The following is a 16597-nucleotide window of genomic DNA, read 5'->3' on the forward strand; positions in this document are numbered from 1 at the left end:
ATGATGCAGAGAAGAGAGGGGGCCGATGTCTGTGACACACAGCTGTGAGCTGCTTGCATGAAAGAAATATTATCCCCCCTCAGCCAGCGGGTCTTCTCCCCACATCTGTCTGATGGCTATGTGACTGATTATTTTGGCCATTCCAATTCAGGATGCCCCCAGGAGGCAAGAGACCAACAAGGGCCTCTGTTTCCTCAAAGCCTGCTTCCCCTGCAACCCCTCCCGCCCTTGTTTTTACCCGCGCTCCCCCATAGGGAATGGGCCCCTCTGTAGAGAACACACCAGATACAAAAGATTATCTCTGAGGCTTTAGTCATAAACCTCTAGATGAACGACACAGTTCATCTTCTATCTATCAGTGGGGGGGGGGGGGGGGGGGAGTTCATGGCTAAAGGCACTCGGTGAACCACCGGGCCTCGTTTCCATGGAGTCATACCCGACGTCTCCTTGCGACTGAGGCATGCCATTCTTCTTCCTGCTGCTGAAATGTGCCGCTTATTCTGACTCAGGCTATTGTGGAGCGCACAAGTGGCTCTCTGAGGAGAAGGGGATGGATAAAGAAAGGGCGGGGTCAAGGTTCAAATGAGCGGCTCCCATTGGGACTCCGTTGCTGTTATCAAATTTAGTTGAGACACAAAAAGAGCTACAGTCTCATTGCATGGGACATCTTGAGGGAGCGTGGAAGCGTTATAGGACAGCGCTCTTTGTGTCTGAGCTTCGCTTCTCCCACAGCTCGCCTGTTGCTCTCCCCGTCTTCACTCTGCAGCCGCGCTGATTGTTCAGCAGCTGAATTGTTCCCAACGCAGCTGAGCTTTTTCTTCAAGACTGCAAAGCTCCGGTAAGTCTGTTATTTTCCCTCAGAGTGTGATGGAGCAGTAGAGATGTTTTTTGACTTTATTTAAAGTCTGGGATTTCCTCATGTTTTCACAGTGCAGTGCTGTGTTTTTTTGTTGTTGCACAAAACAATGCCGTAAAATCAATTTATCCTTCAGCTACAAAATTCACTGTGCACTTGGTGTGAGAGTTGAGTTACTTCTGTCATGTAAATCCCCAAACCGCTCCGCAGTGGGACCGGTTTGATGAAGACAATCTGCTTTTCACTGACTCTCAGTCAGTCAATACCAGGTGCACGAGCATTCATTCCAATTTCCAAATTTCACATTGACTTTGTTCTTCTTTGACTTTAGCTGTGATGAATTTGAACAAAAGCAGCTTGTACACATTACAGCTGTCAGTGCTTTGCTCCACCAAATTGTTAGCGACTAATCCCCGGAGAGGACCGGAGCCAGGATGCTCGGTCTCCTCTCTGCCGTGGATCTGCTCAGCCACGTCCCTGTGATAAAGGCATATTTCAGGATTGGCCTCTCTTTAGGATTATCCCTCGGGGATCCGTATTTATGGGAGCTTTTTCATTCAGCGCTGCAGCCCCCGGTTTGTTATCCCTGCTGGGACTACAACCCTTTTTTTTGGGGGGGGGGGGGGGGGGGGGGGGCTCCTGAATGTGCCCCGTCTGAGCCGTTGGCTGAGAAAGGCCCTCCGCTGAGGGTCTCACAGCTCCAGCATGTGCAGGAGCCCAGCCAGATAAAAGAGAGGACAATACCGTTATACTTTTTGTTCTGAACCCCTGTGATGGTGAAGCTTTACTTGTACACAGTTCTCTGTCTGGGAGCTGTTTGCGTTGTGTATTTGGGCACCTCCCAACAGCTAGAAACATCTGTGGAACGACAAGGTCATCCTCTGCTGCACATGTTTTCATTCCCCACAAATGTCAAAGTGAAAGTTCTAGCGAAGCCTTCGCTGACGTTAATGAGCGGCGTTCACGCCCCAGAGATGTTTGGCTATGGAAGAGTAGGAGGACATAAAACAAAATAAAGAGGAGTGGACAGCTGGAACCCGTTGCTATAGTGGGAGGTGATATTTTAAGGTGTGGCCAAACAATCCTCCACAAAAACCACAATGAATCTTTTGAGGAACGGTACAAAGTTATGTTGGTCCGTTTAAACGTCAAACTGCCACTAAGGAGACAAAATTCATGAGAAGATTCAACTAGCTTAGCTTAGCATAGAGATAGGAAGAGGAGAACAGCTAGCTTACATACATTTAAACACATTTTCACTCCTATCTGCTAAGCTAGCATAACAGCGTCTGATCTGATGACTATATCATTACGCATAAAGCAGCTAATTAGTGCTTAGTGCACAGTATTTGTCAGAGTTTGCTTCAGACTACATGAAAGTTACTTGCTGACAAATCAGACTCTGCCGCCAAATACGCCTCAGAGAAAAGATCTAATGACTTGGACTTCCTGAGCGTAATAGTGTGCGGAGGAAGTCCAATACTTGGGTCAGAATGAAGTGATTATCCGCTCGGAAAGGCATGTGCACATTAGCCGGGACACTGACATCTATTGTTACCTTGAGGCTGGCGCTGTGACAAGTACTCTCCCTGCCTATTGTGAGCGTGTGTGTCTGTGTGAGCGTGTGTGCACGTATGTGTTTGTGTGTGGAGAGCAGAGAGCCCAGTGGACAGCGGTTGGGTTTCCTGTCAATTGTAACAATGAACAATTATAGAAATCAAAAGCATGTGTTTACAAATGTCTCCAATGGACTGTTTCAGTTGTATCCATCCTGCAAATATACATTAGTTGCTTTACTAATAATCCCAAAGGGAGGAAATGTTTCCAGTAATTATTCCAGAAATTGCTTTTACGGTCAATTTAAGACAATTTTTCTTGTCTCCTCAGTCACCAAAATGGAGTCTGCTGCACTGGAGTTGCCCTCCCTGCTATCCAATCAGTCCGAGAGCTGCGCAGCAGTTGACACAACCCTTGAGAACACGCTGTTTGGATGCTTCTACATCCTGGTTTTCTTCCTGGCGCTGAATGGCAACAGCCTGGCTCTCTGGATCTTCTCTCACCAGCGTGGTGCCTCCTCCCCAGCTAACGTCTTCTTAATTCACCTGGCTGTGGCAGACTTGTCCTACGTGATCATCCTCCCGCTGAGGGCCACCTACCACCTCACTGGGGGCCACTGGCCCTTTGGCGAGGTGCCCTGCAGGCTGGCGGGATTCCTGTTCTACGTCAACATGTACGCCAGCCTGTACTTCCTGGCCTGCGTGGCGGTGGATCGCTACATGGCCGTGGTGCACGCTGTGAGGTCGCTGAAGGTCCGCCGTGCCCGCTATGCCCACATCATCAGCTTCTCGCTGTGGGCCCTAGTTACCGTCTCCATGGCGCCGCTGCTTATCACCCACCAGACGTCAGAGGTGAACGGTGTGACGGTGTGCTCGCAGCTGTACAGAGAGAAGGCCTCGCACAAGGCACTGATCTCCCTGGCTGTGGCCTTCACCCCGCCGTTCCTCGCCACCCTGACCTGTTACCTGCTCATCATCCGCAGCCTGCACCGGGGCTCCAGGCTAGAGCCAACCCTCAAGCTGAGGGCCCTGCGCACCATCGGCCTGGTCATGCTCATCTACGTGGTCTGCTTCCTGCCCTACCATGTGAGCAGGGCCACTTTCATCCTGGGCTACAGCCACCCCGACGTCTCATGCCAGACACGCAGAGGCCTGAGCCTGGCCAACCGCCTCACCTCCTCCCTCACCTGCCTCAACGGTGCCATGGACCCGCTGATCTACCTGTTTGGCGCAGAGAAGTTCCGCGGCACTCTGATGCGATTGTTTTGCAAAGATCCGGCGAGCATGTCGGGAGCCACCAGCGGAGAGTTGAAGGGAACACACGAGAGCTCTGTGAGCGCCAAGTCTGAGTTCTGATGAGATGAGATTTGAACTCGATGCGCAGCATGGTTCGACAAAGATGCATTTACAACGCAAAGGAAAATCGAATCGAGTGTTTGTGTGTTTGACGTGCCACTGTAGTCCCCTGAACTTGAAAAGCCGTTTCAGTGTCCACACTACGTCTCACGGGTTTTAACTGTGTGAGTGCCGCAGAGTGTAAGGACTGCAGCCAACATGTGAGGACTAGGACAGCACGTTGTGACGTTCCTGTGCCCATTAATTAGGAAACTTATATTCCATTTGTAACGTAATCAATGGAAGATAATTATTTTTTGCACCCCCGTTTAAAATCTAAATGGTACTTTCCACCTATATTCCCATATTTGGAAGATACCTTGACGCCATCATATGACCGATGTCTGGGGACTTGCAGAAAGTGTGCATAAAGTTCACCAGAAAACCCTCCCAACATTAGCCCTCGAAGAGGAAGCCATCAAAGTCTGTGAGACTACGAGGCTCCCGTTTCCAACCTGACCTCAACAAGAAGGACGTTGATGCGTCCGCCATTTCCACAAGCTTTTCGTGTCAAACATGAAATATGTACATAGTCCCCTTTCAATCAATACTTCTACCTGCTACTGTTTCTGTATCCTATGCCAAATGTGATGAATACTTAATAAAAACGTGTTATCTAGGGTGTCTTTGGGAAGACCGAAATATCTCAGCACCCGTTGGATGGCTCTGAAAACCGCTGTACGGTTTCCAATCTGACAGGGTTTCTGTGAAATACTGGTTTGTATGACTAATACCCGCAGAATTAATGACGTTCCTATTAGCCTCGACTGTGCTTTGCTTTAAGGGCTGATTAGCAACTGTTAGCATGCCAGCACAACCAGTGCTAAGGCATTGCCATTATATCCGCCACATCAGCTTGTTACCATTGACATTCTGAGCGTTCTAGCATGCCTGATTTTGCCTATAAAGCCTCTCAGAACTGTAAGCATGACTGTAGACTTTTGTCTTGTTTTAATATTTTAAACCCGCTTATAAATGTATTTTTATGGTACACTGTATATTTTACTTTTTGTTAGACCAATCTTAATTGTACATATATTCTTCATTTACTCTTCTATGCTATGCATTCATTATTTGGTCCACATTTAGATGATATTGCACTATTGCATGACAAACTTTTTTTTTTACCATGTTAGTTTGGCTCAACGCCATTTGCAGAATAATTATGTTTGGCGGACAAACATGATTCACACGGCTGGGTAAGCAAGAAAATGTACTTTGCAGTCTTAAATAATAACTGAATAAATGTTTGATTTCACCTCCTCTACCCATGACATGATGTATCTTTATTACACTGCCGCCGAATATCTCAGACTTCGACCTGCTCTTTGTGAAAGTGGGAGACCTATTTTCGAGCAGAAACCTCCGGGGCTGCAGTGACTTGTCACTGCGTACTTCTCTTTTTCATCATGTGACCCGTGCTGTGGTTTGTGTGCGGCTCATTTTCCTCCCCTTATTTCTGCAAGACTTCCTGTCCATCACATGAACAGGGCAAGCCATTTTAAACTTGTATTTCCTGAGTGTACACATTTTCGGCGAACCCGAGCCCTTTTGCTTCTTAACGAATGGTTGGAAACTCAGTACGCGTCGTCTCGGCTCGATGTGGCCGCATGTTTTAATCTCGACCAAAGGGGATTTGAGCTAACTGGCAACAAAATTAGGCTTTGAACGTATCCACAAGCACATTTATCAGAAGAGTCCTTGACTATGAATGCTTTTGTTTTTGTCACTTCCCTGTTTCACTTCTTTTAACTTAATAAATGGATTCACTTTCTTTGTGTGCCGTTCCAGTTGGCGAGCAGGTGCACTGAGACTGCGGGTTAATTATTAAAGTAGTGTGTAGTGTACTCGGCAAGTGAAAGTAAGTATTTCCATTTACAGCTCTGCAGACCTGTCACGTTACAAGCAGAGCGCAGGCAGCACAGCCCTCCTCTCTCGACTTGTCAAATGAGGAAGTTCAGAGGCGATCTAGTAGCAGCTTCCTTTTGTAGCTTGCAGAGGCAGGGGATGAACAAGTGAAAGAAAGGACTTCAAAGCACGCACCATGAAAAGTTGACAACAGCCAGAGAGAATAACTTCTACTTTGGTCCGCTGGAATATAGTTTGAGATCAGATGCAAAACTCTTGAGCTCAAGCTCTCGGGTGAGGAACAGGATGCCGATCTATCAGCCTTGGTGCCATGGTACTATAACTCGTTCCCAAGCTGAGGATCTGCTTTCCAAAGCAGCAAGAGATGGAAGCTTTCTTATCCGGGCCAGTGAGTCCATAAAGGGCGCGTATGCCCTCTGTGTTCTGTAAGTTGGCCTTACTTGTTTCAAACTATTGCACTGACAGTTTCAGAAAGTGTTTAATAATTATTCTTCCTTGTTCAAACACTTTCCTAATATGTAACATGAGATGGGTTTGGTGCTAACTAATGGAAAACAAATAACATGGCTGTTATATGGAATGGTTTTTTTTAGATATAACATGAGAAACAGTTCAATGTGTTATAACACTTTGCACTGCGGTGCATGACTAGTTCCTCTTTATTTTGATACTGCGCTGCCACAAAGCAACACCCGTTGCCCTTTGCAACTCATGTCATTTTTCAAGAAGGAACCACCATCTAAAACACCATACAAACTCTTTGCATGCGGAACATATCAAAAACTCCAACCAACATGTTTCCTTTGCTCACAACACATGTTCTCTTCCAGTGACACACATTTGCATTATTTTGACTGCAGATTCCAGAACTGTGTCTACACTTACAGAATCCTGCCAAATGAAGATAAGAAGCTCTCTGTCCAGGTGGGTTGACAGCTGGACACAAGCCAGCATTGTGTCGGTCCAGAGACGGATTAATCGTTGTGGTTGTGTGGTTGACTTGTTGGTGTGAGGAAAACGGAGTCAGGGAAGCAAACCGGACACAAATTCCCTACGTTGGTATTAGGTATTTGGAAGATGAAGGAAATGACTCTGGTATCAGAACTACATACTGATGTGAAGCTTTTTTGAACCCCGCCCCTACCTAGGAGTAATCTATTCAGCAACCTGTTTACCGGGCATGGCAATGTGTGTCGGGTGGTCAGTCAGCCTCTTTGGTCCACGCTTCAACAACTCTCAAAGATTGTGTGCAGACATTCATCGCCCCCACAGGACGACCCCTTGCTGAGTCCCTCCCCGGCACAGACTGGCCAGCTCATTAAGTCGATTCAGCCTTTTTTGGCTGGTTTGGTGGATTTGGAGCTGGAAGATGTGAAAACATTGTGTAATAGCCACGAGAGTTTGGAAATCTCCGACATATATGTTTCTAAAGCCTTCTCCCTGAAGTCTCGTTTTCGGTTTCCACAAAATAAGAAAATGTTCCTGCAGTTTGTGACAGTGTGGGCCGTGTGGTGGCTTGACAGGTGGGGGGGGGGGGGGCTTAGGGGGGGGCATTTGCATTTCTTTGGAGATCATTTGAACTTCCACACCTAGCTAGCAATTTTTAATAGCGTAGCTGCTGACAAAGGTACGGCTGACACAGTTATTAGTGCATAAAGCCTTCTGTATGAGGATACAAGTATATCTTTACTGGAAAATGTCCACTTTCAAAGAGAACAGTGACTGCTGAAGAGTGACTACAGAATGGCATCGAGTTAAAGCTGAAGAGAGAATCACATGGGACCATGCGCATTTACCACTAAAAGGACATACGGTTTTATTAAGAATATCAGGGTGGAATAGACTTCTGAAAAATCAATCAACAATTGAACAAACAAAATCGCTGCTAGTATGAAATACCAGCATGCTACCAATTGTTAGTGAGGAAATGACAATAAACTAAATCAAGGCACCAACATGTCTTAAATGTTTTGAAAGAGCGCCGTACAGTTGCTGATGACATGGAGGGACAGTAAGAAGAGTCGGAAGTTTATGTTAACCAACAAAACAAAAAGATATAAAAGTCTTCCCGAAAAACAACAGCACCACACGAGCTTAGAGGACAATTACCATACATGTCTGCTGTGATCTGCTCTTCAGGCATCTGAAGGAGTTCCTATCAGGTTCTTCTCTATGCTACCTGAGCTTGTGGAGGCATATTACAGTCCCAACATGGGTCTGATCACGCACCTGCAGTACCCTGTCCTGAGGGAGGACGAGATGGACGAGGAGCCAGGTCAAACAACTTCACTTCATCTGAACAGTGTACAATGTAACGTGGCTGTTCTTAAACAATCCCATACTCCCCCTCTCTGTCCTGCAGAATCCAATAATCTTCCACCGCAGCTCCCACCCAGGAACTTCTTGGCCAACGATGGGAAAGACGGTGAACCCAAGTCTTCTGAGCAAAGCTGCAAGTCCTTATCGGACACCTACCTGATGAGACTGCAGCATATGGACATGTCCATGTATGGTCACATTTGCAGAATTTCTACTTATGCACCTCAGCCAGAGAACACACTATGCAAAGCTTCTGATAATACACTGGCAGCGTACAGTATGTACAATTTGTTGAATGCTCCAATTATGAGCAGTGGTTCGGCGTCATGTGATTGAGCCGGAGTGTGAATAGAGTGCTGCAGAGAGGACATATGTTTGTAGTCCAAACCCCGGAGGTTAGCGCTGCACTGGAAGCAAGAACCCATTAAAAAAATATATATATATATTTTTTGCAGGGAACTGGAAGTTCTGTAAGTTATTTCTCTCTCATTCCTGCAGCGCCTTCATGAGGATTTAGCAGCGTTTAAAGTGTTTGGTATGTTTCCAGAATACCAGAGGAGCATCAAACGGCTCTCCAAGAATACTTCAGGACCTCGATCAGCTTGGATGCTGAACAAGTACAGTTTGGTTACCCTAACCTGCCTGGGCTAAAGAAGCTGACAATGGATATCTGCAAGAATCTAAACAGGTACATTAACATACATATATTGTAGCAACCGCTGCACAAAGGGCCGATCAAACAATGCTCTGTACTTTTTTCGTGAGAAAGCGAAATCTCCCGCATCCTCCCAGTTCTGGAGGTCTTCCATCGAGCGCTGGACCAACAGCTCTCCCCCGGGATTGGACAGACTCCAAAACAAGTAGGTGGCTCCCTTGATCCTTTATCAGCACACACAAAAAGCCCTTTTCACATGTATTATTTGCTTGAATTTCAGAATTGGGATTCCGGTCAATCTATATCCTTCAAGCTTGAGAGGCTGACAAAACTGCTCTACTGTATAGAAGATAAGGTAACGTGGCTCATTTTACTGCCTCCTGGTAAACAATCTTTGTTATTGTTTGTCACTTGACAAACACCTTCTGTATTTCTCTTTTTCTCTTTCAGGCTAAAATGTCTTTGTTTGAGTCTGTTGGCAATGAAGGAGGCCACAGAAAATCCTTGATACCTGTTGTCACGTTTGAGGTGCTTTTCAAAATTAGTGACTCTGTAAAAACGCATTCAAATTACATTATGAAAAATGTCTGGAGGTTTGCAGTTTTTTGACCCGTTTCTTCTGTCACTTGCAGGTCAAGCAAGAATCTCTGGCTATTCCTACAAAGATGTTCCTAAAAGTGGATGTGGAAAGTGGGAAGCTCTTTCTCAAGAAGTCGAAAGACGGGCCTGACGACAAATTCTTTGTGCACAACAAAAGTAAGAAACTTCGCCTCATTCCGTTGTTTGTGGAAATGGTTAGTCTGTGGGTCCGGTCCTTTTATTATTCATTATATTATTTCAATAATTATTGGATGGACTGCCATTGAATTTTGTTCATGGTCAATCAGGGCCCCCGGACTTCTTACTTTTACTTCAACAACTGCTGTAAACCATCAATGCAGCTCATTTGAACCATTTTTCAGTCCTGCAGTTGGTGAAGTCGCAGCGAATGCATGCCAAACTTGTCATCGTGGCGGAGACAGAGAAAGAGAAGATTTTGCGAAAAGAGTTTACGTTTGATGATACAAAGGTGAAGAAACACATCTTATCATTTGGCTTAGTCCCCCCGAAGCCCCTGGAAAGTATTTCTCTATAACATTAGATATTGATTGTTCAAATTTGAGAGACACTGGGAGTATTACATTAGCATCAAATCCACCATCGTCAGCACATGAAATAAGCAAACAGATCAGCGTTCATGTGGGAGCCTGTTAGTTAGTTAGTTGATTGAGGAAATACTATTTCAGGGGCTTCCTTCAGTCAAGTGAAATTGCACCAAAAATGGTGTTATTCCCTTTTCCTTTCTGAATCCACCAGAAAAGGGAGGGCTTTTGCCAACTCCTTCAACAGATGAAGAACAAACACTCTGAGAAGCCTGAGCCAGACATGATCACAGTGTTCGTTGGCACTTGGAACATGGGTAACAATGTTAACGTCTTAACGTTAATGTTTAACACAATTTTGATGAACCACAAGGTACAAAACTTCTCCACAAACCCGCAGGAAACGCCGGTCCTCCACACAACATCGACTCCTGGTTTCAGTGTAAAGGACAAGGCAAGACCCGAGACGACACGGCAGATCACATCCCGCATGACTTCTACGTCATCGGGACCCAGGAGGACCCTTTGGGGGAGAGGGAGTGGGCATACACATTGAAAGGTGTCCTGAGGAAAATCACCAACATCAGCTTCAAACAAGTGAGTGAACGTGACGGAGTAAGGAGGCCGCGCGTGTGCGCCGCACCGATGCGTCACCTTTGTCTCCTGACACCCAGGTGGCGATCCACACCCTGTGGAACATACGGATCGTGGTTCTGGCGAAGCCTGAACACGAGAACAGGATCTCCCACGTGTTCTCAGACAGCGTGAAGACGGGGATCGCCAACACGCTGGGTACACGCTTCCACTTCTTTGCGGGGCATTCGTTGACCTGGCTCAAAGGGTCAATTACCCATAACTCACTGTGTCTTTGTATTTTGTAGGTAACAAGGGGGCAGTGGGAGTGTCCTTCATGTTCAAGGGCACCTCCTTTGGCTTCGTCAACAGTCACCTGACCTCTGGAAGTGAGAAGAAGCTCAGGTGAGCAAGAAATTACATTTTTGACAAAGTCAGACCGTTAAAATTTCAATTGTGGGTTTTCAGTTTCAGTTTTAAAATAACTCTCTATAAGCACTTTAAATTTTGCTTGTGTTGATTTAATCATTTGTCCCAGGTTTTTACTTCTCAGGCGCTATGCAAAATTAACTATTTCTATTAAAACCATAGTAAAAAATGTCTCAAAAGAAAAGAGCTCTATATTTTCGTTTATTTTACTCTTATTTTTTATTTTATTTTTTACGGAAAGGGGAGCAGGAAGTCTGTCTGTCTGTCTGTCTTTTAACCCTCTTTATCCGAAGCCTTTCGCCGGCGACGGAAAGTGACATAGAGGATTCAAATTACCGTGACTCCTTAACTATTTGCACAATCGGATTCTGAAAGCTGAGAAATGCCGCTTTCTAGATATTCTGTCAATTAATAAATCAGAGGCGGGACTGAGAGCCTGTGATGGGGGTGGAAGTGACGCAGCAGAAAGTCACGGAGAGATGGCAATGTTTTACGAGTGTCTTAAAAGTGTCCTACTAGTGTCTCACCATTGTTTTACTGGTGTTTTGTTGTTCAATTACATTTAGGTGTTGAGCACTTCAGGGCCACCATAGATAACATTTCCGTAGATTTGACCCTTACTTTCACTGCATGTTTTGTCGGGAAATCCTTTCCTCTTTATTTCCAAATAAATTTCCAAAAAAAGAGATAAAAAAAGATATGCACATCTGCAGATCAGAGACAATAAGGATTTATATATTCTTTCATTTAAATATTTCAACACAAAATGATCAGTCAAATAGATATTGATATAGCGTAAGTACATAAATAATACGAGGGTCCAAATATAATTTAGCATTTATGTTTGACTATCATTATTAGGAAAATAACAATTTTCTTAGAATACCTCTTTGATTTATAAATATACATGTATGTCAAAGCAGAAAATAGTGTTTCCGTTTTTGAAGAACCTTTGACTTTGTTTCCTAGTTTCAATGTCCTTACAATAACCGTCTGTTTTTGCAGACGCAATCAAAACTACACCAACATCCTGCGATTCCTCAATCTGGGAGACAAGAAGCTCAATCCATTTGACATCACGCATCAGTTCACCCACCTCTTCTGGCTCGGTGATTTGAACTACCGCGTTGAATTCCCATCGACAGTGAGTCTCTGCTCATGGCAGTTTGCTACGTAGGAATTACACAAAACACATGCAATACGATCGCACACTCTACAGTCTACTTGTCTCGGAACCAAATGAATTGAGTTTCTATTGTTAGAAACCTTACTATTAACAACCTGCAGATTCACTAATAAGTGACCGGTGTCTGATATGAATGTAATTCGTCGTGATCAGCAGGGCTGTGCTTCAGGGAGTGCATGAATGAGCAGGCTGGTTGTCAGGTGTCTGAGCTCTGAGCTGCGAACACTCTAAGGCAGGATAAGTCAAGGCGTTGCACTGTTTCCCTTCACAGGAAGCTGAGTACATTGTGACAAAGATCAAACAGCAGCAGTACCAGGAACTCCTCAGCAAAGACCAGCTCAACATGGAGAGGAACGATGGAAAGGTCTTCTTGCATTTCGGTGAGCCGCATAGAGAATATTGATCAATACGGACATGCAGCGAAATCATTGTCAGAATGCATTTCAAATACAAACACGTCTTTTTGACGATGATTTCATTTGGATTTTTGCAGACGAAGAGGAAATCACGTTTGCGCCCACGTATCGCTTTGAAAGGGACACGCGAGATAAGTATGCCTACACAAAGGCCAAGGCCACAGGGGTAAGCTCACGTTTACTCAGATGTCGTTACCCAGTGTGGTTCCTGTCACGCACCGTGGCGCACACAGCAGTAAAAGCAACTACGCCATTGGACACATTCCTCAGCTCACACAGAACATGCTTTTTGCTTCATTTGGGTCGTAAAGTCCATGAGAACATATGTGTAACTCACCTAAGAGCTCTGAGATCAATTTAACAAAGTTCCTTTTGAGACACAAGGGAATGTTGAGCGGGCGAAGTTCATGCACACCAGCAAAAACATGTTGTCATATCTCCAACTCCCAGCATGCTTTATGAAGCTCAAACTGCTGCTCTGAAGTCTGATCCTTGAAATTGTAACTTTAACTCTTCAGACAAAATACAATTTGCCCTCGTGGTGCGATCGTGTCCTACGGAAGTCGTACCCTCTCGTCCATGTCGTCTGCCAAGCTTATGGTGAGTCAATCCAAAGTAGCATTTTGTTCCTTATTCTACGGTGTCGTCTTCAGGGTTCTAGAGCTGAAGAATTTAAAATGACTCCAAATGATTATTTTTTAGTTGGTGGGCTGAACATTCACATGGAAACGGTTTTATTCAGCGCATATCTGGGTCTCAATTCTTGAAGCGCTCAATAATCAATATTAGTACATCCAGAATTTGTCAGGCAATGGAAAAAGTATCATATTCGTCTGCCACCAGGCATAAAATATCATTATATATTAATAATACAACATTTATATTCACCCAGGTTTGATATAGCTGTTTTTAAAACAGATATGTATGCAAATCACATAGAAACATGGTTTACAATGGTTATATTTTTAAAGGGGAAGCATTTCACACGTTACATGTCCTGAGAAAACATGGGAATAGATTTGTACGATGATGTTGTGAAGGGGAACCTTCCAAAGGGATGTGGGGTTGATAGGTGTGGGTCCCACAGAAGACAGAGGTCCCACACTGGAGAGTGAAAGTTCATTCATCTCAGTGTCCGCTGCACCTCTCGTTTAATGTCGTGTCCCTTAATTACATTTAATGAGACGTTCTATCTCACAGGATGTACCAATGACATCATGACAAGTGACCACTCGCCGTTATTTGCCACATTTGAAGTCGGAGTAGCCTCACAGTTTGTCTCCAAGCAAGGTATGATCACTGTCTTTGACCCCTATGCAGATCACTTCATGTCATCCGCTCTAAAATTACACGTCCTTTTTTTTGGTCTCACTTTTCAGACCCGAACAGTGCACCTCAAGGCGGAATACAGATCATGAACTGTGTGGCCACCTTGTTGACAAAGTCGAAGACCAAGTTCTTCATTGAATACCATTCCAGCTGCTTGGAAAGTACGTCCAGGCTCTTGTGACTGACCCACATCGCATTGTAATCCAAGGTTTTTTAAAAATGCTTAGAGGATCGACATGAATGAGTCTGTTAATGTTTACAGAAACAGTCAAGACGTTGGAGGGAGAGAACACAGAGCACTTGGACGGCTCGATAAAAGTCTGGTTCGGCAACCAAGTGGAGGTAAAACGGGGGAAGGAGCTTTCAGCGTGGACAAAACCTTGTTGCGCTTAGTCATTACATTACACGTCTTTTAGCTGGCGCTTTTGTCCAAAGCGACTTACAATGAGTGCATTCAACCATAGGGATACAAACTCGGACGAACAGGAAACAAGAAAGTGCCATTTCCTCAAAGTCACCGCAGTGCCACGTCTCTTTTCTCCTCTAAGCTCACCCCCATCATCTCGGATCCAGAGTACCTGCTGGACCAACACATCCTGATCTGCGTGAAGTCGACGGACTGGGACGAGTCGTACGGTGAGTGAAGTGACGCACGGTGATGCAACGTGAATGCGTCCAGCTGAGCGGCAAGAACCATCAAACCCGGGGTGTCTTGTCTCCAAAGGGGAGGGTTGCGTTGCGCTACGAGCTGCCCAGTTCGCCTACACCGAGTTTCAGATCACGCTGACTCACCACGGAGAAAGGACGGGCACTCTCACGGGTGGCATCCAGTTACGCACCTCGGAGGGCACTCCCACCGAGAAGCTATACGGTGAGCCTCCAAATACGCTCCGGACTCACCCGTCAAACGCTTTCTGCTGCAGCTCTCGTAGCGTCATGTCGTATTTTGCTTTCAGATTTCATTAAAGTCGAAAAGGATGACGCTGTTGCTTCCAAAGGCAAAGGCAGCGACACAAACAGGTGAGGCTTTTTATCGCCCGGCTACCTTTCAAAACGTGTCAAGAGCGACATCGGGGGTTGAGATATCTTTCTGTCTTCAGGTCTTCCGCCACCCAAGCTCATGATATTTCCAACCCAAATTATGTCGGGATGTCCTTTAAAAGTGGGCATGTGGTGGATAAAGGTTGGAGCTACAGCATGCCACCAAAACACATACCTACCGACAAGCAGGGCGGTTACGACGCGGGAAACACACGCAGTCCCGCGGGAAAGCCCATGTGAGTGCCTTTGTTCTGCTGCAGAAAATCACCCCCAAAAAATAGCTGATGTGATTCAGGAGAAAGTGAAAGTGTCCCGTTGTCCCCAGGGCTGAGGATGAAAAGCCGTCAGCGATGTTCGACAATCCGTTATACGGTGCGATGGGAAAATCACGGGCCAAGGACCAAGACCACCCGCCGAAGGACCTCCTTGTGCCGCCAGATCCAAACTTCCCCAGCTTCAAACCGGCAGATAGCGACCCCGATCGCCCCCCAGTGCCGACCCCGCGCCACCGCTCCTTCACCTGCTCCGAGACCAAACCCCCGCCGCCGACCTGCATTCCCTCGCGGGCCTCGGCCCACAAGAAACCAGTGGTGCCGTCGCGCTCAGAGGGGGGGTTCGCGCCAGAACGTCCTCCTTTGCCTTCCAAGTCCCGGCCCGGCGTGCCGGAGCCCCAGAACCCCAGAGACTACAGAGAGAGCGCCGAACTCCTCGGCAAACTCAGGCCGCCGGCGAGACCTGGCCAGCCGCCGCCTCCAAAAGACCGTAGGGAACGCTCGCTTTCTTTCTTTATTTCCCCAGCAAATATAATATGTATAATGGAGCTCTTTGTTTTTCCGCAGTGCACGCTGACGTTCCAAAGGCCGGGCGTTCCGTGAAGTGAAGCAAAGCTGCAGCGACTGTGCAGCTACCTGCTCTGCATTGTTGGAAACATTAAAACCGAGGATACCACTAGCTTAGCATAGAAACCCGTAACAGTGGAGCATATAAAGCTCGTCCATCACCAGTTCCTTCGGTTTTTAGTCCTGATGCTAAGCTAAGCTAACTGTCCACTGGCTATTATTTCATATTCTTTGCCCTAACATGAGCCTGGCCTCAGTCTTGTTGTCCAATTCGTGGCAAGAATGAAAAATGGTGTGAAACTTTTCCCTTGAAGTTATATAAAAAAAGAGCAAAACATTTATATTATAGAAAGATTGCATTAAAACGTGGGTTTGGAATCAAACTGCCCATTCGATAAACTTTACATATCATGTGGAGAATTACACTATACAGTAGCTGACAAATGTGTACCGCACAGTATTATCCTCCACAGACATGAACATGTCTACCATGAAGATGTACAATAAATTCTCAGGTGCTAACAAACAGCAACTGGATTTGGTAGTTTCAGATCTATATCACAAACTCATCTCAACAGTCTGAGACAAGATGTAGTTCTTCATTGTTTGCTTCCATCTGCTGTTGCATAAAAGAACTGCATGCAGTCCATATATGAACCCCTAAATAATCTTAATTCTCATGTGGTTTGATCAGTGTGTAAATGTAATCTGCACATTCACATATTTGCTCATGTGCACAAGCAAGGAGACAAGAGTTTCTTTGCCACTTCTCTTTTTCTTTAAAATTGAATATAATTTCTACAACTATTGCATATTTGTTTCTATCCTTAATCCAATTATTGCACCTCCTGAGGAGATGAATAAAGAGGACGATTACATTTGCTGCATACAAATGTATTTTCTTTACAGCAATCCCACCAGGATCACCTATAAACACATGAGTTACTTTTTCATCTGAGACGTAGACGTATGTAACCATTCACAATGGGCCC

The 16597-nt window shown here is 45.5% G+C and overlaps 2 protein-coding genes across 5 annotated transcripts; both read left to right on the forward strand.

Moving 5' to 3' along the window:
- The first annotated feature begins 283 nt into the window (after positions 1–283).
- On the forward strand, positions 284–5074 carry gpr17 (G protein-coupled receptor 17). The gene is made up of 2 exons (XM_040183622.2): positions 284–838; positions 2744–5074. The coding sequence occupies exon 2, from the start codon at positions 2752–2754 to the stop codon at positions 3766–3768; it is 1017 nt and encodes a 338-aa protein (XP_040039556.2). The 5' UTR covers positions 284–838; positions 2744–2751; the 3' UTR covers positions 3769–5074.
- Positions 5075–5694: 620 nt separating this feature from the next.
- On the forward strand, positions 5695–16492 carry inpp5d (inositol polyphosphate-5-phosphatase D). Of its 4 annotated transcripts, none has more exons than XM_078107629.1 (27): positions 5695–6101; positions 6537–6600; positions 7816–7951; positions 8039–8183; positions 8543–8683; positions 8765–8855; positions 8931–9005; positions 9101–9178; positions 9283–9406; positions 9613–9719; positions 10007–10109; positions 10193–10389; positions 10467–10584; positions 10674–10770; positions 11800–11938; positions 12252–12360; positions 12474–12562; positions 12915–12996; positions 13597–13686; positions 13776–13886; positions 13988–14067; positions 14190–14361; positions 14450–14596; positions 14682–14745; positions 14826–15002; positions 15092–15528; positions 15606–16492. In XM_078107629.1, the coding sequence occupies exons 1-27, from the start codon at positions 5962–5964 to the stop codon at positions 15644–15646; spliced, it is 3354 nt and encodes a 1117-aa protein (XP_077963755.1). In that variant the 5' UTR covers positions 5695–5961; the 3' UTR covers positions 15647–16492. The 4 variants fall into 4 exon arrangements, with proteins under 4 accessions (XP_077963755.1, XP_040039551.2, XP_077963752.1 ...); XM_040183617.2 differs by having other exon boundaries at positions 14274–14361; XM_078107626.1 differs by having other exon boundaries at positions 5696–6101; positions 7816–8183.
- The last annotated feature ends 105 nt before the right edge of the window (positions 16493–16597 follow it).

The sequence above is a fragment of the Gasterosteus aculeatus genome, chromosome 8 (genome assembly GCF_964276395.1).
Source record: "Gasterosteus aculeatus chromosome 8, fGasAcu3.hap1.1, whole genome shotgun sequence".
Taxonomy (NCBI): domain Eukaryota; kingdom Metazoa; phylum Chordata; class Actinopteri; order Perciformes; family Gasterosteidae; genus Gasterosteus; species Gasterosteus aculeatus.

Excerpts from the sequence above, each read along its gene's own strand:
- gpr17 (XM_040183622.2), top strand. The coding sequence starts at position 2,752 with ATGGAGTCTGCTGCACTGGAGTTGCCCTCCCTGCTATCCAATCAGTCC.
- inpp5d (XM_078107626.1), top strand. The coding sequence starts at position 5,962 with ATGCCGATCTATCAGCCTTGGTGCCATGGTACTATAACTCGTTCCCAA. Across the intron at positions 13,887-13,987 it reads CCATTCCAGCTGCTTGGAAA|AAACAGTCAAGACGTTGGAG; the intron begins GTACGTCCAGGC and ends TAATGTTTACAG. Across the intron at positions 15,529-15,605 it reads GCCGCCGCCTCCAAAAGACC|TGCACGCTGACGTTCCAAAG; the intron begins GTAGGGAACGCT and ends GTTTTTCCGCAG.